Source organism: Cavia porcellus, unplaced genomic scaffold (genome assembly GCF_034190915.1).
Source record: "Cavia porcellus strain 051 isolate PalLab524CR breed Dunkin Hartley unplaced genomic scaffold, mCavPor4.1 scaffold_9, whole genome shotgun sequence".
Taxonomy (NCBI): domain Eukaryota; kingdom Metazoa; phylum Chordata; class Mammalia; order Rodentia; family Caviidae; genus Cavia; species Cavia porcellus.
This window is the reverse complement of record NW_026947492.1, coordinates 58289280-58315635: the sequence shown is the minus strand read 5'-3', so window position 1 is coordinate 58315635 and position 26356 is coordinate 58289280. Positions and strand designations below refer to the sequence as shown.

Sequence of the window (26356 nt, the reverse complement as noted above, 5' to 3'; positions counted from 1 at the left end):
TCTGTCTCTGTCTCTGTCTCTGTCTCTGTCTCTGTTTCTCTTTCTGTCTCTCTAGTTTAGCTGGAACTGAAGTCTTATGCCTCTGTATCTGAGTACTTTTTTGTTTTGACTAGTTTATGTGCCTTTTCCCCTTTAAAAAAAGTTCCTTTTAAAATTTAAAAAAAAAAAAGTTCCTTCATAAGGTATTAGTAGAATTATGAGAAAGGAATAGCACTAAGTTCTGTGTTCAGTGTATGTTTTTTACTTTTGAATTCTTGGTCCTATTAATGGCATTTTAACTTCCTTGAGGTTTTTGGCAAGATATTCTTATATAATATGTGAAAATTTATTTTCTTAATAACAAGAAGCAATAAAGAATGGATGGTATTTTTAATCTAAGAGAAGGGATAGTGGTATAATATTAAAAAGGAAGCAGGAAATTTTGAAGTTCAAAAGTTCCGAGTTAGAAATCTACTTCTTCCAATATGACCTGAAGTAAATTTGTCTTTCTAAATCTTTTTCCTCATAGATGAGAGTAATGCCAGTTTTAGAAGGTTATTGTAAGGATTAAAGAGATTGGATACTTAAAAGTATAATATAGTCAAAAAAAGTTAGCTTCTTTCCCTTATAAGTATTTTATGGAAAACAGTGTTCTGTTTATGTTGTTGATAATGAGCTGTTCCAAATAAATAAATTTATCAGTTCACTGAAGTATATACCTCAATCTATTGAAATAACTTATTTTTGGTGACTTCTTAAATATTACACTGGACATCAGTTTTGCATTTTTATTTGATGACTTCAGGATAATCTTTCTGAATGTCACTTTTCAAATGTTATAGTTAATTGTTTTCTGAGCTGGCCCTAGATTGGGTTACATCAGCCTGTTACACTTGAGTCTCTGTTTTACTTTACTAGTACTTTTTGAGACAGGGTCTCATTATGCAGTTCAAGCTGGCCTTGAGCTCACAGTGTAGCTCAGGCTGGTCTCAAACTTGCAACAATCCTCCTGCCTCAGCCTCCAGAGTGCTGGGATTATACGCATGAGTCACCACACCCGACTTCCTTACCTATTTTTTAAAATTTTGCATCTTAAGAGATAGTAGAATATAGTTATAGCTAAAAAAAAACCTACCTCCCATCTATGTTTCTATTTCCAATATTTTATTTGTATTCATTATACTAGTTGATATTATATTGCAAACTTTCTTCTTTTTGTTTCTCCCATGAAACTAAGTTGGTTGAGAGAAAAGATTTTGTCTTATTTATCACTGTGTTCACTAGTGTTTAGAAAATGCTTGTCATGTAAGATGCTAATTAATACATAGATTTATTATAGTACTAGCTCTGTTATCTTCCTTGAGCCTCAGTTTTCTTATACAACAAAAATGATAGCATTATTTCTCAGAGTTACTGGGAGAGTTAAGTAGGATAATTGGTGGGAAACACTTAATACATTTTACATGTGATGAGTGTTTAGTGTCATCTAACATTATTAACTTTGCAATCTTTAGACTTATATAAAAATACTTATACTAGATAGGGGTTCATCTATAAGTGATATCTGTGGAGTCTTAAAGAATTTATTTTATATATATTTTTTTTTCCTCCCCTTCTGAGTTTTTCACCAGGAATGGTTTAGGTTGTTTGACTTGTGATGCTTTTAAAAGGGGTTAAATGCAGAAAATTGACTTTTATTTTTAAAGTCACTAATGAACTGTACCATGCAGTTTCAGATTCAGAATCTTAGATTTGTCTTACTGAGTTTAAAAAATAAACTTTTAAAACAAATTGAATATAAAATTTATTTCACAAGTAATTATTGAGCATCTACTATGTTCCAGATACAAAGCTCTTGTATTTCATGTGTACTTAGTCACAGCAGTTTTATTTCTTGGGATAAGCAGAGTATAGGTAGGGCTTAATAAATATTCTTAGGTTATTTCATTTTATCTTTTTCTGGGTAATCAGAATTTTTTGAACGTAAGATGGTTGTTACTGCGTTCATTTTGGATTTCTCATGCATTCTGTGAAGACAACTTAGTTTTATGTAAAATAATTTTACATTAAGTATAATTATATATCAATTTGTGGATTTTATTCAAATTCAGATAGGTTTTACATTTTCAGTGTAGACAAATCTCCACCTATGTTGATGTGGTACCTTTATTTAAATATAACATTGGTACAGCACTGATATAAACAAAGCAACAGAATATAGCTTTATGCTTTCATGTGCTTGATTGATATTTTTCATTTTGTCCTTAGGGTGCAGGTCCCAGCACTCTTAAGGAGTTTTTGTGAGTGCTAGAAGGTCAGTAATTTGAATTATGGCCTGAATAAACACTGTTGGTTCACTTGGTTTCAAATCCCTTTATTTCTCTGTTACAATAAGTAAATGTAAAGGGCACATAGATTTTTCTAAGGTGGATTTAATGTTGGGTAGCCCCGTTACAAATCAGAAATCATCTTGTGCATTAAAATCTCAAGATGAGTTGTATTGTTTGTATCTGTATTACAGAACATACTCCTAAAGACTAGATTTTTCTGAAATTTGTTGTCTTAATATTAGAATCTCATGTGTGTACTCTTGTTCTGAAATTGCAAATATTTGATTATAAATGTGATTACTTCCATTTATTTTGTCTGTTTACAGACATTACTAAGTAACATTAGCATACTTTCCTGCTAAGCCTCGACAAACTATGTGCCTCCAGAAACTATCCTTGGTTCAAAATTGACAAAAGTGAAACTGAATTGCTATCACTTTTGTAATTAGCTTTGTTGATAGCAACAATTTGGATTATAAGGAGTATCAGAATTTGGGGTAAAGATAAAAAAATTTTTTTATTAAGCAAAAATAAAATACATGAAAGGAATTTCCAGATTGATTTGATCTATAATGTCTTTACTGATATCCCTTTAATATTTATTAAGTAGGAATAATAATTACTAATAAGTTCATTTGTTAACTGCTAAATATTGACCACCTGCTATGTGCCTAGTATGTAGTTGCTTTACTTGATTATCTCATCTAATCCTTATAATCATTTTCAAGGTAGGTATTATTATCCTCATTGCACTGATGAAAATTGAAACCTTTTAACATGTCCAGGCACCTGCCATTTGTGACAGAAGCAAGATCTAAGTGCAGGCTCACTTGATTCTTAAGTTTGTGTTTCTGTTAACATATTGATTTACTTCTCAGTTATATGATGCTTCTGGTTGTTTTCTAATATTCTTATTATAGGTGTTTGCTGATTTAAGTTTATATGTAAGTATGCTAGTGAGCTCTATGTAGGTATTTGCTGGTCAAGATTTATGTTTGTAACTTTGACTGCTTAGATAGTTAACAAGTACTTGTGTCTTCTAAGCCTTTATGACACTGAAAATAAAAGCTTCTTTGGAATGTAGGTACTGAGTATTGAGTTCAGTATATACTCATTTTGACTGATTTAATCTCAGGCCTTCTTAAGGAGCAATGTAAAAATGAAAGGTTCTTCCTTAAATTTTTTTGGAGTTTTCAAAATGATTTTTCTGTCCTAAGTGTACAATTTCAGTGAAAGAAGATACTATGTTCTGTTTTGAGGATTGCTATAGGATGGTTAATATTTATCTCAAAGTAAAACTGTGATGTTACAGATTTATAAATATAGTCTTTATAATTTCAGCTATAAAATGGGGATAATAATAGTATCTGTGTCATAGACTTATTGGGAAATTACTTAAATAAACCAGTGTATATTAGCTCTACGTGCTATTCTTAATTTTGTTCTTTTTCTAACCCTGCCATTCTCGTTATCAATAACGTTTTCTCAGTGTCTCAGAATAATCTGACTTCTATTTATTTCTACTATTAACACCTACTTCAAGCATCCCCTGTTTTTCTTGCCTGGTCTACTGCTTTCCTTGCTTCTGCTCTTGCCTCTTGTTATATAACAGAGTTTTAAATATAAATCACATTTTGTTGTTTTTCTGTTTAACATCCTTCTGTGGCTTTCCATTATTCTTGTATATAATCTAAATTTTTATGGGTTTTAAACTTGGTCTCATATTCCTTTTTAAATTACTCTTTGCCTTACATAGTTTTGCTATACTGCCTTCCTTTCTGTTTTTAAATATATCAAACCAGTGCTGGAGTTAGTTCTTTTACTCTACTATTCTTTCCCTCTGAAATACATTGTCCCTAAATCATCAACAGCATTTTGACCATATTGGCTAAACCTTGAAGTCTCTTTCCTGCTTCTCTTTTTCTGTTTTCCACATCAACCTATGAGGAAATTCTGTTGGTTTTACTTTTAAGATATAATCAGAATTAGTTCATGTTTAATCACCTCCATTGGGAACAGTGTGGTCACCATCATCTCTTCTTGGTTTATTATAAGAGTTTACCAACTTGTCTCTGTTTATACCTTCTGCCTAGCAGATATATTAAAGCATTTTTAAAAATACACATTATTTTTGAAACAGTTTTAGATTTTATGGAAAAATTGAGAGTAGTACAGAGTTCTCAAGTACCTTTTATTTAGTTTTTCCATTCTTAATGTTTTTCATTATTGTAATACATTGTTTTAATTAATGAATAATATTAATGCAATAATATTAACTTAAGTTTATGATTTACTCAGATTTATTTGGGTTTTACTTAGTCTTTTTCTGTTCCAGGATCCCATCTAGGATATCCACATTACATTTGCTTGTCATGTCTCCTTAACTTACTGACTGTGAAAATTTCTCATACTTTCTTTGTTTATGGTGACTTTCACTGTTTTGAGGAGTACTAGTTAGGTGTTTTGTATGATACCCTAGTGTCTAGAGTTCCCTGATGTTTTTTTTACGACTAGACTAGAATTACTGGTTTTGGAGAGGAAGAACATGTATTAATTATATAAACTATTGTTATAATCTTAAATGATCTAGTCCTCTGTTGCTTCTCTAGTTAGTTCCTACTGTTCTCTACCTTATAAGTTCCAATACTGTTTATTATTTCTGGAAAATTTCTTGAGCGTATCAAGCTTGCTTCTATTTTAAGACTTTTGTATTTGTTGTGAATTGGATTGTTTTCTAGGTCACAACATAGTTCATAGCCCTATTCCTCTGGTTTCTGCTTAAATTTCATGTTACACAGAGATCTTCACTAATATTTTATTGTAAAAAATCATATAGCTCCCTCATCATCCTATATTCCCTTACCTTGCTTTATAATTTTTTCCATTTGTATCTACATGACATATTTTTACTTTTTTTATTTGTTTGTTGTTTCTGTCCCCTTACTACAATGTAAATTCCATGAAAGTATGAACTTTGTTCAGTTTTCTACCCCAGCATCTAGAACCATGCCTGGCACATAGTAGATGCTCAATAAATATTTATAAATGAATGAATGTCCAAATTGCTTTCTAGAGAGATTGTGCCAATTTATATTCCTTAAGCAGTATGTTAGGTTTGCTGTGCTACCTCTTGCACAGCACTAGATATTGCCTTTTAAAATATTTGATTGGTAAAAAATTTTTAAAAGTAACTATGGTTAATAATAAAGGAAAACTTACATATATTTTTAGTTATATATTTGTGTTGAATTTTTTTTGTATTTCATAAACCATTTTTGAATTGTATATAACTGTGAGTATAAATATATTAATAGCATAGTAGATACATGAAATAACTTGTTTTTCTTTTCTTAGGTTATTATAGTGACCACATCACCAAGTTCTACCTTCGTACCCAACATTCTCTCCAAATCCCATAACTATGCAGCGGTCACTAAACTTGTACCAACATCAGTCATTGCTTCCACAACTCAGAAGCCACCGGTTGTTATAACTGCTTCACAGTCCTCTCTGGTCAGTAGTAGCAGCAGTGGCAGCAGCAGTTCTACACCATCACCTATTCCTAGTACAGTTGCGGTAACAGCTGTTGTATCCTCCACACCGTCTGTTGTCATGTCAACAGTAGCACAAGGTAAGTGGTAATTCACCATTTTATTTGTCTTTTTGGTATAGGACTTTTGAAGAAAACTATGTGGTTATGTTTTTCTGCTTTGGATACAAAGGCTTCTACCATTAGATGATCTGATTACTTACCCCTTCCCTTCCTTTAGTTTAAGAATGCAATTTAGTGAGTTATTCCAAATTTTTTACATCTATGGCTCCTATTCAGTTATCTCTGATAATCTGTTTTCTTTTAGTTATTTTATTTATCCTTCCATTTGTAAGTAGATAAGCAAATGTATATATGTGTATACATATATGTGTATATATATGCGTGTGTATATACATATATACGTATATATACATACATATATATACATATATATAATTTTGCCTTTTTCTTAGAAAATGAAATGTACAAATTTGTGCATTTTAATATTTGGAAGTGATTGTTTTTAATTTTACAATTATAATTCTGGTGCTGGTAATTGAAAAGAGTGATAATTGAAATGTGCTTTGTAAGTTTTTAGAAAAAAATAGTTTATTTCAGGTGAGTACATTTTCATTGATTCTTCTTTTCTCTTGATGAGAGAAATTTTTATTCATATTCCTTTTTTTTTTGCTTTTTTGAGGCAAGGTCTCACTACACAGTTCATGCTGCCTTTGAGCTCACTTTATAGCCCTGGCTGGTCTTGAACTTGCAGTGATCCTCCTGCCTCAACCTCCCAAGTGCTAGTATTATAGGCATGCTCCATCACGCTTGGCTGATCTTACTCTTTTGGTCATATTCTTTTGTGAATGTTTTGAATTATATATCCAAGACAATCTTCTGTTAATCTTTCCTTTTCCCTCTTTAATTCTACTTCAACTTTTGCTTCTAATTGCATTCTATCTACTAGTACTACTTCCCTTACTTTAGGCTGACTCTGATGGAGTGTCTGTATTCCACTCGTGAAATCCTGTCTTTGTAAAATTCCTCAATACTGTCAATTCAAATATAGTCCCCATTTAGTATCTAAAAGTATTTTTAAAAATTTGAAGATCTGAAAATATTAGTAGATTAAATAATTTTAGAAAATGGTACAAAATAAATGCCCACCAGTAATCCTACCACTATGCCACCAATAGCACTTTACATTTTACCTATTACTGCCTTTTACCCATGTCCATTATTTTTTTACCTATTTGGAATAAAACATTCTCTATAATTTTCCTAATTATTTTTAATGCTGTTTAATATTTCTGTTACTGCTGCATAATTTATTAAATTATTCTCATTGTGGGATATTTAGATCACCTTCAGTTTTGTGAATTTACCTGGGCCTTTTATTTTTATTAGAAACAGCATCAAGAGTAAGATTACCAAATGAAAATATTGGAATTTTTGATAGTTTGCTACATACCTTACTGAATTTCCATAAATCATAATATCTTAGAGTATTTTACTACTATCTGTCCAATATTAAGTCCATATTTTTATTCTGTACAAAACAAAACAAAACAAAAACAATATGTAAGGGGAATAATTTCTATGACTAAATGTAATTGATGGGCTGCAGGTGTAACTCAGTGGTTAAGTGCATATCTAGCGTGTGAAAGGGCCCTTGGTTACAACTTCCTACTGGAGGACATCCTATTTAATGAATATATGATTTTATACTTGATTTTGTTTTCCTTTGATAACTGGCTAAAAAACAACATGGATAAAATATTTGTCATCTTTTCACTTACATGGCTTGGGTTTTTTGCCTTTTTATCGTTTTGGGGTGGCATCATTCTTTCGAGGGCTCCTATTTTGCCTCTTTAAGTACTTTATATTATATATTCCATTTTTCATTACTGTAAAGAAATAGTGGGTGGCAGATAAATTTTTTTTTAAAGAAAAAATGCTTTGGCTAATGGTTCTGAAAATCTAAAGTCAAGAGATTGCGTTTGATGGCAGAGTCCTTAGGATGGTACACGGCATTACGTGGCCAGAGACAGGGAGTACCACTTTCTTATGATTGTGTTTACTTGATGTATCTTCTTTAATTCTTGTATTTTTAACTCATCTATGTTTGCTTTTTTATTCAGTCTTACCATCCCTGATTTTATTTGTTTAGTCCATTTATATATAAGGTCATTGTCAGTTATCATTGTATCTGTCATCTTGACAACTTTTTATTTGTCTTCTCTGTTCTTTGTTTTTTCTTCCTTTTTCCCAATCTTCATGTGGCTTTATTGGGTTTTTGTTATTTTAAAAATTTCCATTTTATCTCTTTCACTGGTATTAGGGTTTATATCCAAAATGTTTTCCTAAGCCTCATGCACTCATAGATGGAACTTTTGGACCATGTAAAGATACTTATCACTGAACACTGGATTGGTCCATTTATGGGTTTAAATCTGGGTTAGGGTTAGAGTTAGGTGATATTGGGAGGTGAAGCCTGTTGGGAAGAGGTGGGTCACTGTGGATGTGGCTTGGAAGAAGGTGTATACTCTTTCTCTCTCCATACACACACACACACACACACACACACACACACACACACATATTCATTCATTCATTTATATCCTTTCTCCTTTCTTGATCCTGCTTTGCTTCCTGCCTGCCATCCTATGAATTGTTTCTCTGTTGCTCTGCCCTGCAACCAGTGGACTGTGTAATGAAAACTTTGCAGACTATGAGCCAAAATAATCCTCCCCTCCTGTAACTTGTGGGAACTGGGTATTTTGTCCTATCAATGAGAAAGTAATTGAGACAGTTGGCTTGTTAACCATGAATTCTCTTTTTCTCTCTCTGTCTCTTTTTTTCTTTTTTTGGTACTGGGGATTGAACTCACGACCTAGCTCTTGCCAAGCAGAGGCTTACGCTGCTGAGCTAAGTCCTGGGCTCCTCTCTCTTTTCTTGAGTAGTTGCTGTACAGTAATTTTCTCAGATTATTGACATTTTGGACTAGATAATTCTTTGTTGTGGGGGCTGATTTATATAACATAGGATAGGATGTTTTCCAGGATCCCTGGATTTAGCCCACTAGATATCATTAGTTTGTTCACTCATGATGTTAAAAAAATGTCTCCAGTGATTGCCAGACACAATACCTAGGGTGGTGGTTGGGAGCAGTGGTGACAAAATAGACCTTTGTTGAGAATACAGGTTTAGGGCTTACAGTATGCATCTTTAATTTGTAGCAGTCTACTGGCAAATAATACAATATTTAATGTATTGTGCTAGAATTTTAAGTGCCCTTCCATTTCTTTTCTCTTATGTTTATGTCATGATTGTCATATGTTTTATGCATTTAACAAACTTCTGTTATGTAAGTGTTGCATTAATAGGTTTACTTTAAACAGGCAGTTTTCATTTAAAGGAATTTCAAAAGAGTGAAAAGTTTTTATATATATCAGGCTCATCCTATACCACTGTTGGTGAACCTATGGCACATGTGCTGCAGCAGGCTATTTGTATCATTGAAAGTTCTAAAAGGTTCACCATCACTGATCTATACTATTCTTACTCCATCATTAGGAGCAGCCATTTCTCCAAGGCGCTCTAGTTATTTTTAGTGGAAAGTGGTAATTAGAAGATAAGATCAGAGTACTAAACATGCTTATTACTGAGGAACATGTATAAGTATGTGAGCACATGTACACATGCAGTGTGCATGTGTGCATGTATATTCAGGCACTGTATTATTGGTTAGTTTTGTTGTTTGGGACAAAACATCTGACATATACAATTTAAGGAATAGAGTTCTATTTTAGTTCATGGTTTTAGAGTGTTCAGTCCACAATTGGCAGGTTCCAAGGCAGAAATGACATGGTGAAAGGGCATGGTTTAGTAATTTTGCTTACTCTATGACAGTCAGGAAATAGAGACAGACAGACAGATACTCAGAGACAGAGAGACAGCGAAAGAGACAAGACAGTCTCACACACACAATACATGCAGACCAAGAGACCAGGAACAAGAATATACCCTTCCAGGTCATATCCTTTTTTTTTTTTTTTTTTTAATCTGTACCGGGGATTGAACTCATGACTACCTGCTTGCAAGGCAGGTGCTTATGCCACTGAGCTAAATCCCCAGCCCCCCAGGTCGTATCCTTAATGACCCACTTCTTCAACCAAACCCCACTTCTTGACAACGTATTCAGCTTTGAACTCATAAATGGATTAATCTGCCAGTCAATATAGTGGCCTTGTGATCCAAAGGTCTACCTCTGAACACATGAGATTATGGGAGGATATTTTAGATCTATGTAACGCTCTCATAATGCACATATTTATGTGTATATTTATTTCCATATGGTGAAAACTATGAGTTCATACTGATATATTTATTTCAGCCAAACACTGCCTTTTTTTTTTTTTTTTTTAAATAAAGAAAAGCTCTCCCTATGTAGTTCAGATTAGCCTTGAACTCAATGTGCAACCCAGTCTGGCCTTGAACTTCTGGCCTTCCTCCTGCCTCAGCCTTCCAAGTGCTAGGATTTCAGATATGCATCACCATGCCCAGCATTTCCTTTCATCAATCCACTACTATATAACTAATCTTTTATCATTGCTTTCATTCTATTAGACTCTGATAGCCTACATACTTCTGCATCACCTTGAGATTTAACAACCTCCCTCACCCATTCCCTTGCTTGGCAAGGGGCAAAAGAAGGGGAAAGAGCACCCTTTTCTTATTAAAACACAAATAACATGTTTTAGTTTTTCATGGTAGATTTGTGTAATCATTCATTAGATTATGTTTCTTTGTAACTCTGCAAATTGAGCCTAGAGCCTCCAGAATGCTAAGCTGCTCTCAATTTTAATTTTCCTGAAGGTAGAGATTATTTCATGTATACAAAATAGTTTACCCAAAATGTAACATTAAGTATGTAAGCATTAAGTGAGCATTTCTCAATCCTTAATTCTTATTGAATGAATAAATATTCAGAAAGGCTAAGGACTTTAGTCAGTTCACATAGCTATTGTATATTTGTGATTTGAATGCTTCATTTAGATACAATTATAATATCTGATTCTGAAATCACATTAAATGCTTTTACATCAGTTACTTTTCCTATACAGAAATATATGGAGATCATAGTTGAGTTAGGGAGTTACCCACATAGTTAACTTAGTTAATATAGAACCATACATTATGAGTGTATTATAAAGATTAAATATTTTAAGTTTAAAAAATATTGTTCACTTGTGAGTGAATATTGAGTCATAAAATTTTGGCATCAAAAGGGGCTGCTCCAGTGATAATCTAACATAGCAAATAGATACACGTCACTAAATAGATATAGGATACAAGTTCTATAGCAATTTAGAACACATGTCACTAAAATAGCTCCTTCCTGTAGTATTATGGGGGTGGTGGTAAAGTAAGTATAAATGTTTAATATGAATAATCCCTCTAGGTAATTTTGAATACAACTTTTGTCTCATTAAGCATTTCTCAATCTTTAGTTTTACTTCATCCACATAGCCACTTTTAGACCAGGTATGGATACTTCAAGGTTAAATTAACTAGTTTCTTTTCTTTTTTAAAATTTTTTTTATTTTAAAGAGATTAAGACAAAAGAGTACATAACAAAGCAGATCAGAACAGAACAATGTAAGCAACACAATATTTCACCACTAGTTTATTTTCTATAGAGAGACCTGTGTGCATACATACTGATTTTTAATTGTAACACTTCACTAAAAGAGAGTCAGTTCTTTCTTGAGTCTGAGAGCAAAAATGCTTTCCTTACAATTAGAAGAGTATATATCAAATGTGCTATCTGACACTAAGTACCACTGTACTGTATGACACTAAGTGCTCAGTAAATCATAGATTTCACTGATTTACCTGGATTTTTAACTGTTATCTACTGTAACCCAAAATAATTTTATTTATGTTTTCCTGTCAAATTGTCTTTATATTTCTGCAGGTGTATCTACATCAGCAATCAAAATGGCAACAACAAGACTTCCTTCCCCCAAAAGCTTAGTGAGTACCCCGACCCAGATTCTTGCACAGTTTCCTAAACAGCATCAACAATCTCCTAAACAGCAGTTACATCAAGTACAACAACAGGCACAGCCTTCTGTGGCTCAACCTTCTCTAGTATCTCATCAACAACAGCCTCAGCAATCTTCTTTGCCACCTGGTATCAAACCTACCATCCAAATCAAACAGGAATCAGGTAACTGGAAAATATTTACAAGATATGCTCATTCTGTTCACCAATTCTCTGAGTCTTCCAGTTCATGTACATTGTATTCTACAGGTGTATTTATTTAGGTCTTCTTTCATCAGTGCTTTAGATTTCAACATACAGATGTTGTACATGTTTTGTTAGGTTTGTACCTAAGTATTTCATTTTACTGGAATGAATATAAGTAGTGTTATGATTTTAATTTCAGTTTTCATGTGTTCGTTGTTGGAGTATAAAAGTAATACTGACTTTGTATTTGATTTTTCTAATCTCATTTATTTCTAGGAGTATTTACTTAGATTTTTGGAGTTTTTTGCATATTGTAGAAGTTTCCAGTTATGTGTAAATACATTTTTTCTTCCTTTCCAGTCAATATTTGCATGTTTATTCTTTCTTTCTTTCATTTGTTCCTTTTTCTTTCCTCATTCTTTTTCTTTGTTCCTACATTTTTTCTCTTCCTTTTTCCTTTTTCTTCTTTCTGTTTCTCCTTTTCTGTTTGTTTGTTTGTTTCTATCTTTCTGTTTATTTTCTTTTCTTTTTCTTCTTTCTGTTTCTCCTTTTCTGTTTGTTTGTTTGTTTGTTTGTTTGTTTCTATCTTTCTGTTTATTTCAACGAGTAGAGCTTCCATTACTATGTTGAGTGAATAAGATTGGAGGGAGTAGACATCCTTGCCTTGTTATTAATCCTAAGGAGAAGGCATTGGTCTTCACCATTAAGTACGATGAAAGATGTAGGTTTTTGTCAAGTTTAGCAATTTCCTTCAACTCATACTCGTCTGGGACTTTTTTTTTGTTTTGTTTTGTTTAATAATGAATAGACATTGGAGTTTTGTCAGGTGCTTTATTTTCTAGTCAGCTGATATGATCATGTTTTTTGTTATTTAGTGTATTGATATCCTGTATTATACTGATTGATTTTCTGTTGAACCAGATTTGGATATCAGAAATTAACCCCACTTGGACATGATGTGTAAATATTTTATATATATTGCTGGATTCAACTTTTGTCGGTGTTCATAATAGACATTGGACCGTAGTTTTTAAATTTTGTAGTGCCTTTATCTGACTTTTGTAGTGCCTTTGTCTAACTTTTGTATCAGGGTTACAGGTCTTCAGGAATGCCTTTGAAAGTATTCCTTTTGTAGTTTGTGAAAGAATTAGTGTGAGAATGGTGTTCTTTAAATATTTAGTAGACTTCTCCAGAGAAACTATCTGAGACTGAAGATTTCTGAGAATTTTAAAATTATGAATTCAGTTTGTTTAATGATTAGAGGACTATTCATTAGGATTATCTGTTTGATATTGATTGAGTTTTCATATTATGATTTTCAAGGAATTGATGCTTTTTTTATAAATTGTCAAATTTATGGTTGAGTTTTGGTTTGCAGTAGTTTCTTACTGGTTTTTTAATGGTTATAGTATGATCTATATTAATGATCCCTTTTCATTTCTGATATTTGTGGTTTGTGTCTTTTTTTATTTCTCAGATTTGCAAAAGGTTGGTCAATTTTATTGAAGTTTATTTTGTATGTTTGCTTTGTAGTGTTAGGGATTAGACTCCAGGCCTCTTTGTATGTTAGGCAAGATCTCTACCACGAAGCCATATCCACAGGCTATTTTTGTATGTATGTATCTAATAATGGAGTTGCAGGTTGTATGGTAAATCTGTGTTGAGTTGTTTGAGAAACGGCCAGATTGTTTTCCAAAGTAGTTGTATATTTTTACATTCTAGCAGCAGTGTTTGAAAATTTTAGCTGTTCTTAACTTTTGCCAACACTTACCTCTTTTTACTCTTGTTGTCCTAGTTTCTATGAAATGATATTTCATTGTGGTCTTTTTTGCATTCATTTGATGACTAATGGCATTGAGCATAGTTCTGTTTTTGTTTTCTTTCATTTTGTTTTGTTTTTTGAGACAGGGTCTTGCCATGTATAGGGCTGGTCATGAACTTGCAGTAATCCTCTTGAATCAGCTCCTGAGTGCTGGTATTATAGGGATATGCCTCTATACTCCACTAATTCTGTTTTCTTATTAGACTTTTTATGTATTTTTTCTTTGAAGAAATATATTTATGGGGCTGGGGATTTAGCTCAGCGGCATAAGTGCCTGCCTTACAAGCAGGCAGTCGTGAGTTCGATCCCTGGTACCGATTAATTAAAAAAAAAAAAAAAAGAAAGAAATATATTTATGTCCTTTTGAAATTTAGATCATTTGTAAATTGGGTTGTTTGTTCTTTTATCATTGAACTACAAGAGCTTTTTCATATAGTCTATTAAACCCTTATTAGTAATTTGCAAATACTTTCTCCCATTTCTCCCATTTTCTCCCATTCTTTATTGTTTGCTTTATTTTTGGTGTCCTTTGAAACACAAAGGATGAATTTTATTGTTTAGTTTAATTTCTTTCATTGCTCATGCTGTTAGTGTTATAATTAATCCTTTTTCAAGTCCAAGACCATAAAAGATTTTCTCTGTATTTTTTTCTAAGAGTTTGATAGTTTTACCTAAGTATCTTTGATCCATTTTTACTTCATTTTTGTATGTGGTATGAAGCAAAAGTGTGCTGCTGTTTGGATATGTTCCCCAAGAGTTTATGTGTTTATAGCTTAGATCTTGGTGTAATGTGAAAGATGGTGTGGACCTTTAAGAGTTGGGAGCTGGTAGGAGTTTCTGTTGGAGTCTGCTGTTCCACAGAAGAGATTTAGGTAACCCTTGTGGTGCCTCTGAGCTCTTGTGAAAATCTATTTTAAGAGTGAATGTAGTGCTGGTGATAAAGGTCAGTGGTAGAATCCTTGCTTAGTATGTGCAGATCTCTGAGTTTGATCCCTAGCACCACAAAGAAGAAAAAAAGAAAAAAAGATTTCGTCTTCTAAATTTCTTTGTGGTAATATCATCCTTCCTCTTGCATGTACCATGGTGGTATTTGGCTCTCAGTAGAGACCAGACCAGTGGGGCTACATCATTTTGGACTTCCAGTCTCTGAAACTGTGAGATAAATAAGCCGATTTGTTTTTTTTTTAGTCTGTCTCAGATATTTGATTATAGTAATAATGAAACAGACTAATAAATTCCCACTTCATTCTACGTGTGCCTGTATAATTATATCAGCACAATTTGTCGAAGAGATAGTTCTTTTCCCCATTGAATGGTCTTGGCATCTTTGTCAAAAATGAATTGACCATAGGTATATGGATGTATTTCTGGATTCCCAGTTCTATTCCATCAGTCTATATATCTGTCTGTTACACTAATATCACATTGATTTCATTGCCATTGTTTTTGTAGTAAGTTTTGAAATGAGGAAAGTTGAATTCCCTTGGTTGTGCCTATCCCCCAATATGTTCTTCTTTTATTATAGTTTTAGCTGTTCTGGGTCCTTCGTAATTTCTTAGGAATTTTGGAATATACTTATACTTTCTAGAAAGAAGTTGGTTGAGATTCTGATAGAGATTGAATTGAGCCTATAGATTAATTTGAGGTATATTGTCATCTTAATACTAAATCTTGGTGAACATGATGTTTGGTTAGTTTCCTACCTTGTTATAATGTTACCTGCCTGTAGTTACAGCTATTCAGGCTGAATCAGGATCATTGCTTGAGATTTTAGGAGTTTTAGACTAGCCTGAGCAGCATAGTGAGACCCATCTCTTTATTTTATTTTTTTATTTTTATCTTTTTGAGACAGAGTCTTTCTGCAGTTCATGCTGGCCTTGAACTCATAGCGATTCTCCTACCTTAGCATCCCAAGTGCTATTTTGCAGGCTTCCACCACATGCCCAACGGAACCATCTCTTAAATAAGACGAAAAAAGAAACAGATTTTCAATGCATTCCTTTGGTTTTTCTATGTAAAAGTTCATGTCATTACAAATAGAGGTAGTTTCTTTGTGGCAATCTGGATGCCTTTTTTTCTTTTTTTTATGTAATTTTCCTGTTAGAACTCCTAGTAAATGCATTATTGGATAGAAGCAAGAAGAACAGACATTGTGGTTTCATGCCTTACAGTCATAGAACTTCATTTACTGTTTTGTAGGGCTGATCAGCAACACATTTTTTTGTTTTTTGTTTATCTGGTAAAGACTATTTCATCTTCATTTTTGAAAGATAGTTTTTGTTATCAAATTTTCTGTTCTGAAAATGTAAAAAAGTAGTAACATCACCATCTTAACATTTAATACTATTTTTGCATATTCCCTTCAAATTCTTGTCCACAGGTGGATTTTATGTTGGTGTAGTAATACTGTATTTTTTGTAGTTAATACTTAGCAAAGTGGGTTATTAAAATACTTTTAAAAGAAAATATTTAAAAAAATAAATGATGTTCTTGATCTGTACAGTGTTCAGCGTCTTTTTAATTTGTTTTTTTTCTGTTTCACTTTGTTTTTAAGATGAGGCCATATTGCTCAGGGTGGTCCTGAACTCATGAACTCCTCAAGTACTTTTCTTGCCTTAGCCTCCCAAGTTGCTGATAGTACAAGTGTGTGCCACAACTCCCAGTTTCAGCAGTTTTTAAAAAAAATATATTTAAGAAGTTTAGAATATAACATTAAGTATATTAATTTTTATTTTTGACTTATGGTAATCCTTTCAACCCAAGGAGAATATAGTATTAGCTACATTATTCTTTTTTTTTTGTCTTTTTGTGCTTGTTATTTCATTCCAAAGATTTGTATGTAACAGATTATTTTATTTGCAAAAGTTCAAGTCCAGTTGCTAACTTTGGTTTTGAAAACTCTTATCTGACACTACCATAGATAAGAGTAAAGGTTTGTTTTCCTTTAAGAACTTTGCATGGACCGTGGTGGCAAACCTGTAATCCCAGTACTTCCAAGGCTGAGATAGGAGAATCTTGTGAGTTTGAGGCCAGCCTCAGCTACATGGTGAGTTCAAAGCCAGCCTGAACTACATAGACATTCTGTTTTAAAAACAAAAAAATCCAAATGAAGAATTTGTTATTGTAATGTTTTAATTGCGTTCCTGAAATGAGAGAAATTAGGGAAGATAAGAATTTGAGAAATAGAAGTTTGAAGAGTTTCATTAATATGAAAAAAAACATCTCTAGATAAGAGTAAGTAAACATATGTGATTGTTGCCCTCTTGGGTTGGTATAAGAAACATGTATTTAAAAATTTGTACTGAGATTAATCTTTCTTCTTTCAAAGGTGTTAAAATCATCACACAACAGGTTCAACCAAGTAAAATCTTACCTAAACCAGTAACTGCAACTCTACCCACCAGTAGCAATTCCCCTATTATGGTAGTTAGCAGTAATGGTGCAATTATGACAACTAAACTGGTGACCACTCCTACTGGTAAGTTCTTGTGAACATCAGTCTGTTCATTTTTATATTCATCAAGTAATTTCTTTATACCAGCACTATGTTTGACACTGAACGTCTAGAAATGAATGAGTCAATTCTTCAGAGTCCTTTTTGACTCTCGCTACCCCCTCACCTCCCTGAAATTAGCTTCCTCATTCTTTTTCATGGTCCTCTTTTCTTTTATAACACTGGCCGTGTTTACTTAGCTTGTTTGTTTGTTGGTTCGTTTTCCTTTTTAGACCACATGCTTCAAATATGTGTGCATGGGTGCTTATACACATATATACACACAGCACTGGCTTGTTAGTAGTTGTTCAGTCAGGATTTGTTGACCTATTGAAAATAGTCCCAAACCACAAGGATCTTACTGTGATGCATTTGAGAGCCTGTATTACATTATAGTATGGTAAGTGTTATGGAGACCGAGGGAAGCACAAGATTTCATTATGCTCACATAGAGCAGTCAGTTAGTGCTTGAGGAAGTGACAGTGTAGAACACTTTAAATAGTATACCCTGTATGACCTTTAGCAAGTTACTTAATCTCTCTAAATCATTTCTTTTTCTTATTTAAATTGTATAGCATGGTACTATGCCACTTCGTAAATGCTTCTGTTTGTGCATAATTTGGTTTGCAATCAGAAACATTTGGTAAAGTTTTGTTTTTCTTCGCAAACTTTGTACTGGGTGGCAAACATGAGTACAACCGTCTTTCCCACACAAATATAAATGTGGCAATCTAGTATTTTTTGTTTGTTTGTTTTAGTTCTTTTGAGACAGGGTCTTCCCATGTAATTCAGGAAGGCTTTGAACTCACAATGTGACCCAGGCTGGTCTTGATTCTGTGGCAATCCTCCTGCCTCAGCCTCCTGAGTGCTGTGATTATAGGCATGCACCATCATGCCTTGCCAATGTGCCCATCTTTTCCAAAATTGCAGAATAAGTTAGTTTTGAACAAAGGTACCACTATAATACCTCAACTATAAATTAAGTATTAAATAACAAGTATGTAAAAAGTCCCTTGTATAGTGCTCAGTAGCTGTTAGTATAAATATTAGAATTAGCCATTGCTATTATTTTAAATGTCTATAACTCTTAAGTAAACTTTTAGGAGGGCTGGTATTTAGAGGACAATATATAAATAGTGTAAAATTATACCTGTCTTGATTTTATAAGCTATCATTTATTGGCCTGTACAAACATTAAGCTTACTCTCTGTTACTGGTCCTGTTTTCAGTGATATACATAAAGCAATTGCTCATGGTCACACAACCAATAAGGGAGAATTAGAATTTGAACCCATATATGTTTAACTCCATAATCTGAGATTTTTAAAAAATTTTTTAAAACTTGTGGTAAAATACACTTAACATGAAATGTATTGCTTTCAAATATACTTTTTGTTGACATTGGATACATGTATGTTGTTGTGCAACTACCATTGCCATCTATCCCCAGAACCTTTTCCTTTTTCTACACTTAAACTCTATCCATAAAACAACAACTGTCCATTTCCATTCTCCCCTATTCCTTGGCAACCACCATTTAACCTTCTGCTTCTGTTTTAAACACTATTACTCTTGTATTAAATATATTGCACTTAATCCAAACTTTTTTCTGTTTGACTTGAAGATAAGTTTTATGTATATATGATTTCTCATGTTAGGGAGAGGTAATGAAAAATAAAATTGTGTCTATTAGATTAGAGTAAGTGTTTCCTTTTTAAAACAAAAGCTGAAATGGAAATCTTTTCATGTATAATTCAAAGCATTCAAATTTTGTATTCTTATAGCATATTTGTGTTGTATTAGAGTTTTTCTAATTCTGAGGTGTGCTTATAACCAATTTACATTAATTCTATTTAATGTTCCTTTGCTTCTTCCTCTTTTGACTAGTTAGTTGTGTTTTTAAAAGGTGAATAACTTGCTAAAAAACATTTTTTTTTAAGATGAGAGAATTGTTGAAAATAGCCTTTGAATCTGTCATGAAAAAATTTTCCCTTGTTGATAAATCATTATTTTTCATTTTTATCAGGCTAGTAATTCTTAGTTTATAATAATCCTTCTGAGTTACTGAATTTGTAAGAAACAACAATAGTCTTATCTGGCTGGTTTTTAATACCTGTTAGGGTATATAATACTTCTTAGGGAAAGAGTCAAGCAAGTACTACAAATAGTGGGAAAGAGTGTAAAGTCCTCTGAGTGACAAAAGGAAGAATATTCTAACAGATTAGTTAAAGTTGAAAAAGTATGTATAGAAAAAATCTTAAGCTGAAGAGAAATATTCCTGGCCACTCTTGGCAGTTTCAGCATTAATCTGTGGTAAAATTATGGAATAATGCTTTAAAAGATGGAAATGAATTTAGAGGGTAACAGTACAGAACAGTAAAAGTTTATAAAATTTAGGTGAATAATAGTTCCTTATTTGCTAAGTGCTGATGTTGGGTTTGGCACTGAGGCAGCCTAAAACAGATGCAGAGACCTTAAAATCTTTAGTAGAATTATTTAAAATGCTGTGACAAGAAAGATGATTAAATTTAAGTTTCTTTTGGCATAAAACTAGTGGGAGAAGGGAGTAGGGTCAGCTCTATGTTTTTTTTGGATTAGTAACTTGATGCAACATACCACAAAAGTTTATGTGTAAAATTAATTCAAATTGACTTGGCTTTGTTTCTTCCTATGTGCCTTAAAACTAGATAGAAAGTTGTAAATTAATGTCTTGATGTCTTAAAAAATTCTATTTTCAAGTTAAAGCAGTGTTGATTCAGTTACATTGAATTATAAGTAAACTTTATGAATTATTCTTCTATAAGCAATGATAAGGTTTTTTGTTTTTTGTTTTTTGTTTTGGCTTTTTCCTTTTTATAGGCACACAGGCAACCTATACCCGGCCAACAGTGAGCCCATCCATAGGTCGGATGGCTGCAACCCCTGGAGCTGCAACTTATGTGAAAACCACCAGTGGTAGCATCATTACAGTAGTACCAAAATCATTAGCTACTTTGGGGGGCAAGATAATTAGCAGTAATATAGTTTCTGGTAGGTATGTCTTAACTATGTGACCTTCACTGTGTAGGTAACCTTCAGTGAGAGAGAAAATGCCTATTTCACTATTGAAGGATTTTGTTTGATATGTTTTTTGCTTAGAAATCTAATACTTTGTTTTCAGTGTTTATGTTTATTGACTAAATACAGTCTTTAGTTTTACTATTAAATATTTATATATAATACTTTGACAGTTTTAAAATTAGAAGAGCATGTAGTTTATGTTAATGCAAAGATTATGCTTTATATTTACATAATTTTTAAAAATTGATTTTTGATTTGTTTTTGATGAAGTTTATTGATACATTTTAGATGCACATAATGATCACATTCATCATATGGAATTTGTACCTGTACATGATATATCTTGCTTCTTTTTTTCTCATTTCCCTCCCCATCTTCAACCCCCCTCCTCTTCCTTATTAATAAAAGCTTTCTTTCCATGTTTTCCTTTTCTCATTTTGCATAGATTTTTTTTTTTTTTTTTTTTTTTTTTACAAAATATTTGTTCATTTGTCAACTCATTGAGACCGTCTTAGCTCTTAAGGTAGCTGTTATTGTGTTCACTTCACAAATGTAGAGATATTTGAGTTTAAAGATACTGAGTTGACCTTTCTAAGGCTACATAAGCTAGAATAATGGAAAAACTATTATGTGTACATCTAAATATGTTGAAGGAATATACTTCATAATTTCAGTTACCAATGTACTTTAGCTTATTAGAAGCAAAAATATTTGGATATCTTTGACTTTCATCATTTATGATTGTTTTTTGAAAATAATTTATTCAGATAATGATGATTAACCTTGTACCTATTTTATTGGTGTATTTGAACCTTACCTGGTTTTTATTGGCTCATTAATCCTTAAAATATTTGGGTTGTGGATCCTGAACTAGAATGTTTAGACAATATCTATTTTCATTGATTATTATTTTTTAATTAAAATGATATAAATAGTCTCTGATTAAGCAAGGCTTATGATTTTAATTTTTGAGACTAATGATTTTATAGGTATCGTATTTTGTATGCCCTTGAAATTACTCTAACTTTATAAACACAAGGGGTTGAAGTTTAAATGCAAAAATCCAGTGTTTGCCAAACTGAGAATAGTGAAAGCAGTAAGGAAAAAATTGTACTCCAGCTGTTTCAACTAACCATAGGTATACATTGGAAGAATTCTTAATGTTTTTCAGTACTGTAGGATGTAGTTGATATAGCTGAAACAACTTTTTTACATGGAGATTATTGTGTCTTTGTTTCCTTCACCGTTTGATGCTTTCATTCCAAATTGTGCTCCTGTTTCTGACTGCTAAACTAATTCTAATGTTAAACATTACTATTCTTTGTTGAGATGGTTGTCTTTCACACAAAAAAGATGGTTGTCTTATTTTATATTTTTATTGTTCGTGATAGTTTATATAGTAGTTTTTAATCCATTTGTATTTATAGTAAACTATTTATAGTAACCTGAGTAAATGAATTTAGACAGTTTGCTGCCTTCATTCGTGAGCAGATGGTGAGTTTTAGAGTTTTCCTTCCTCTAAATAAAGAAGAAAGTTTCCTAAAATAAACATTTATCTATAAAAATGATGACTTAATAACAAGAAGCTGAGCATAGTGACACATGCCTGTAATCCCAGCACTGTATAGGCTGAGGCAACAGAACTGCAGTGAATTCGAGACCAGCCTGGGCTACATAGTAAGTTAAAGACCAGCCTTAACTATGTACCAACTCCTTTTTCAAAAAAACCCAAAAGTAAAAACAAACTTGCTCTTTTGTTTTGGGAGAGTTTAAAAAGGTATAAAACTATTAAAAGCAATCTTTACTATCCACAGAATGTGTTAAAATTTGAGTGTATTCCTTGTGTAGATATTTATATAAAGATGTATGTTTTAAAAATTAAATTGATACAATTTTTGGGGCTGGGGATTTAGCTCAGTGGCATAAGTGCCTGCCTTGCAAGCAGGCAGTCGTGAGTTCAATCCTAGTACCGGTAAAAATGAAAAAGACAAAAAAAAAAAAATTTTTTTTATCTTTGTTTTGCATAATCTTATGCTACTAAATGTATTTTGACATGCCCTGCCTCCAGTGGCTATTATAATATATTCTCATATCATCTATCATAAATTTGTTCATTTTTTCATTATTACATGTTGTAAGTTGATTTTTTTTTTTGTCATTGTAAGTAATGGCTATTTGGCTGGGCATATAGCTCAGCAGCACAGCAACTGCCTGGCAAGCATGAAGTTGTGAATTTGATCCCCAATACCAATTAAAAAAAAGTAATTGCTATTATTATATACAGTAGCAAAAATATGGTGAATGTTAAACTATTTCAGTAAAATTCACATTGCAATTAATCTCCCTCAAAGAATTCTCCTTCACATTAAACACATCCCATAATTCTTGCCACTTTCTGAAGCAGTTTTGGATGTCCATGTACTTGAATATCTTTAGTTGTGTTGTCATGGCTGCCTGAGTAGATCCAAAACAATTACATTTCATGCTCATTTGGCTTTGGAGAAGAGCCAGAAGTCCTTTAGTACCAGATCTGGTAAATAAGATGGATGAGAATATTCCACATGTTTTTATAAACCTGTCTTTCTATTAGATAGCACTTGGAAGCCTCATTCACTTTAATTTTGATCATATTTCTTAATGACACTTGTACGTAAGTTATCTTTTAAATTTTACTTTACTTTGTAAAATATTCTAGAAAGCAAGTTCATGTGTCCACAGTACTTTTAGAAAGGTTGTGTTTTTCATTTTAAATAAGCAATTAAGTAGAAACCATGACTATCCTTACAGTCGTTTAACCTGTGTATTATACGGTCAAATATTTCTTTATATTGAATATATATGAGATAACTATTAATAAGATTTTTTTGATGAGCCATGTTGAGTAATGATTGAAGAAATATATTCATTTTATGCAGAAGCTTGGACCGTTCAGAGATGAACTCATCTTGATTTTGGGCTTGATTTTGAGTTTTCTTTTTTGTCTTCAGACAGGGTTTTGATATGTAGTCCAGGCCAGCCTTGAACTCAGTATGTAGTTTGAATTAATGATCCTCTTGCCTCAGGCTCCTGGATGTGGGATTATAGGCATGTACTGCAATGCCCAACACATGATTTGATTTTGATTCTCTAAATCTTTTAACACAATGTCCAGCCAAGGAGCTATTGTTTATATACTTATTCATTCATTCATCACCTCTTTCTTAGAGCAAAGAAGCTTAAAATATTATCCAAGAGATCCAAGATTGTCAGGGTGATTTAAGAATCTGTGAATAGTAAAATTTGAGCCAGTAAATTTCTGTTCTTTTTAAAGATGGCCTACTATAATGTTCCAACTTTTATAGCTCTTTTAAAAAAGAAAAAATCCCTAGAATATATCCCAGTCATAGGCCATTGTGATCCAAAAGTGATACAGTTATTTTGGCCATTATGATTTTGCTTTTTTAAAGCATAGACTATTTAGTTGTATTCTCTGATGTGCCTCGAACCAAATACTGTGTAACATGCTGTCATACTTAGATGTGTACATGAGTTTTATTTTGTCCCTAGAATAAGCTAAACAAACGAGCTACATAAATCCTGTTGTATAATGAAAACTATAAATCCATTATTCTGAAGTCATGGAGGGCCCCTTTCTTTTTTAATCAGTGAATTAAAACACTAGCATACAGCTCAAAGCATTTGGACCAGGATTTTCAATTTGGACAATTAGAAGAATAAAGTATGTCTATTTTATATTGGTAGATAGATTTGATAGATAGCAATGTAAGTAAATTATGGAAAAGTATAGGCAAGATAATATAGTTTGTACCCATAGATATAGACCTACAATTTAGATCTTAATATTGAATTAGATAAATCAGAGCTTCTTCCTTACACTCCATAGTTCTGCAGGTTAACAAAGTACATGTAACTTGGTTTGTGTTTCTGTGTTTACTGTTTTGTTGGGATTTTTTGTTTTATGGCACTAGGGATTGAACCAAGACCTTCACACTGAACTACATCCCTAGCTCCCCAATCTCCTCTGCCCATTGCTCAAACTTGCCATCCTTCTGCCTCAGCCCCTACTGAGTGATTACAGACATATACCACCACTACTTTGTCTTTTTATATTGTATAATATGTCACTTATTTTTGTTCCTAAATTTTCTTAGAGTCTATTGGTATGTGAATCTTGATATTATCCTTGAATGTTACTTTTTAAAATGTATTCTATCATACTAGTCACATAAATGTAATACTTGGGCTGAGGGAAATACATATTATGGAATAGAAATTTGACTTACTTCATTTAACTAATGAGTAAAGGAATATTGAGGGGGAAGTGGATACAGTAGTGATGTTTTTAGATTCTGAGTTTGGTGTGTAGGTCCTTAGATCATAAAAAGATGACTGCTTTAAGAGTCAATTCTTAATATTTTCTTACTCTGGATATTTGTCATAGTTTACTGTTTACAGCCTTCATCTTCATCCCATGATGGCATTCATACCATTTAAGGATGACATTGACTAAAGAATATTGTGTGCAACATAAACGAGAAATAACCAAGTATCATTATTCTTTAATTCAAGCCTCCTTTTATTCCCTTTTCTCTAAGGAACAACTACCAAAATCACTACAATCCCAATGAGTTCCAAGCCCAATGTGATTGTTGTGCAAAAGACTACAGGAAAAGGAACGACCATTCAAGGGCTCCCAGGCAAAAATGTTGTCACAACATTGCTAAATGCTGGAGTAAGTAAGAGTTTGTACTACAGACTCAGCTGTCCACCAGGGGCCTTAAAGACCAGCTGTACAAATACTTGTTTAGGGCTTAAGAAGCTGCAATGGTCAGAACGACCTTATTTACTTTTACTGCGATTTAATAACTTAAGACCACACCAGCTGATGCCATTTTTCACAATAATTTATTCATAGTGGCTCAAAGCTATATCACTTGTGATTATGATGTAAATGCTTAGCTTGATTTAAATGAAGAATTCCACTGTCTTATCTACAGGAGAACTTTGTTGGAGCGCAGCTTTATTCCTGCTTATGGCTAGTAGATAATGGCTTAGTGTTTAGCTTACGTTGGGTGAAGAGAAATATTCAGCTTTAAGATGATATTAATTAATGGCAGTCTGTTTTGTCACTTTACTATTTTTTTTTTTTTTTGGTCATTCTTATGAGTTAGGAAAAAAGAGTATGCGAATTTATAGTTCTGAAATCAGCTGTTAAAAGGTTCAGAGTTAGACAAACTTGGGTTTTGTGTCTCAGTGTTATAGTTGCTTGATACTAGGTGATTTATTCACTCTCTAGTCCTTTATTTCTTCATTTTTGCATTAGGGGTGATGATAGCCCTTTTCAGAGTGCTTAAAACGATGTCTAGTACATAAAAACTCCTCAATCATAGGTTTTATTATTTTTGGTATTTAACTGTTAAGCCTTTGTAATGTCCTTATGTTTCCTCACTTCATTAGAAAAATGGAATGCCATGTTTCATTTTACTAGGCCTCATGAAGTTTCTTGGACATCATAATCCTGTGGTATTAGAAGAGGTCTAGCATTAGATTTTTTCAACATATGGAGAAACAGATTATTTCTAGTGAGGAATAGAATTGGGATTTTCAGAATCCATATTAGCATTATTTATAGTTTATAATATTTGATTCATAAGAGGGGATGACATGCACTAAAGGTTCTATGTGATCAGAGAGGTCTAAAAACCACTTGTGAATCATAGCACTAAATAACAGACCAGAGCATCGGTGTGACACAGCTGATGTTCCTAAAATAAGCAGTTCAGCATATCAGACCTTTCACCACACAGAAACACCCATTTATACTCACTACTTGTTTACCTGTGCCAGAAGAGCTTTCCAGAAGAGCTTCTGAAAAAGATAAGCT

At 32.7% G+C, this 26356-nt stretch overlaps 1 protein-coding gene across 17 annotated transcripts in view; it reads left to right on the top strand.

Moving 5' to 3' along the window:
* The window catches only part of Emsy (EMSY transcriptional repressor, BRCA2 interacting), a 95860-nt gene that overhangs the window by 22432 nt on the left and 47072 nt on the right, over positions 1-26356 (top strand). For 16 of the 17 annotated variants that reach the window (XM_063256465.1, XM_063256460.1, XM_063256464.1 and 13 more), the window contains 5 exons: positions 5664-5940; positions 11822-12076; positions 17248-17397; positions 20272-20442; positions 25068-25204. In XM_063256465.1, coding sequence (XP_063112535.1) covers positions 5664-5940; positions 11822-12076; positions 17248-17397; positions 20272-20442; positions 25068-25204 — 990 coding nt within the window. The remainder of the gene's footprint in view (positions 1-5663; positions 5941-11821; positions 12077-17247; positions 17398-20271; positions 20443-25067; positions 25205-26356) is intronic. The other variant, XM_063256462.1, reaches the window with a different exon arrangement.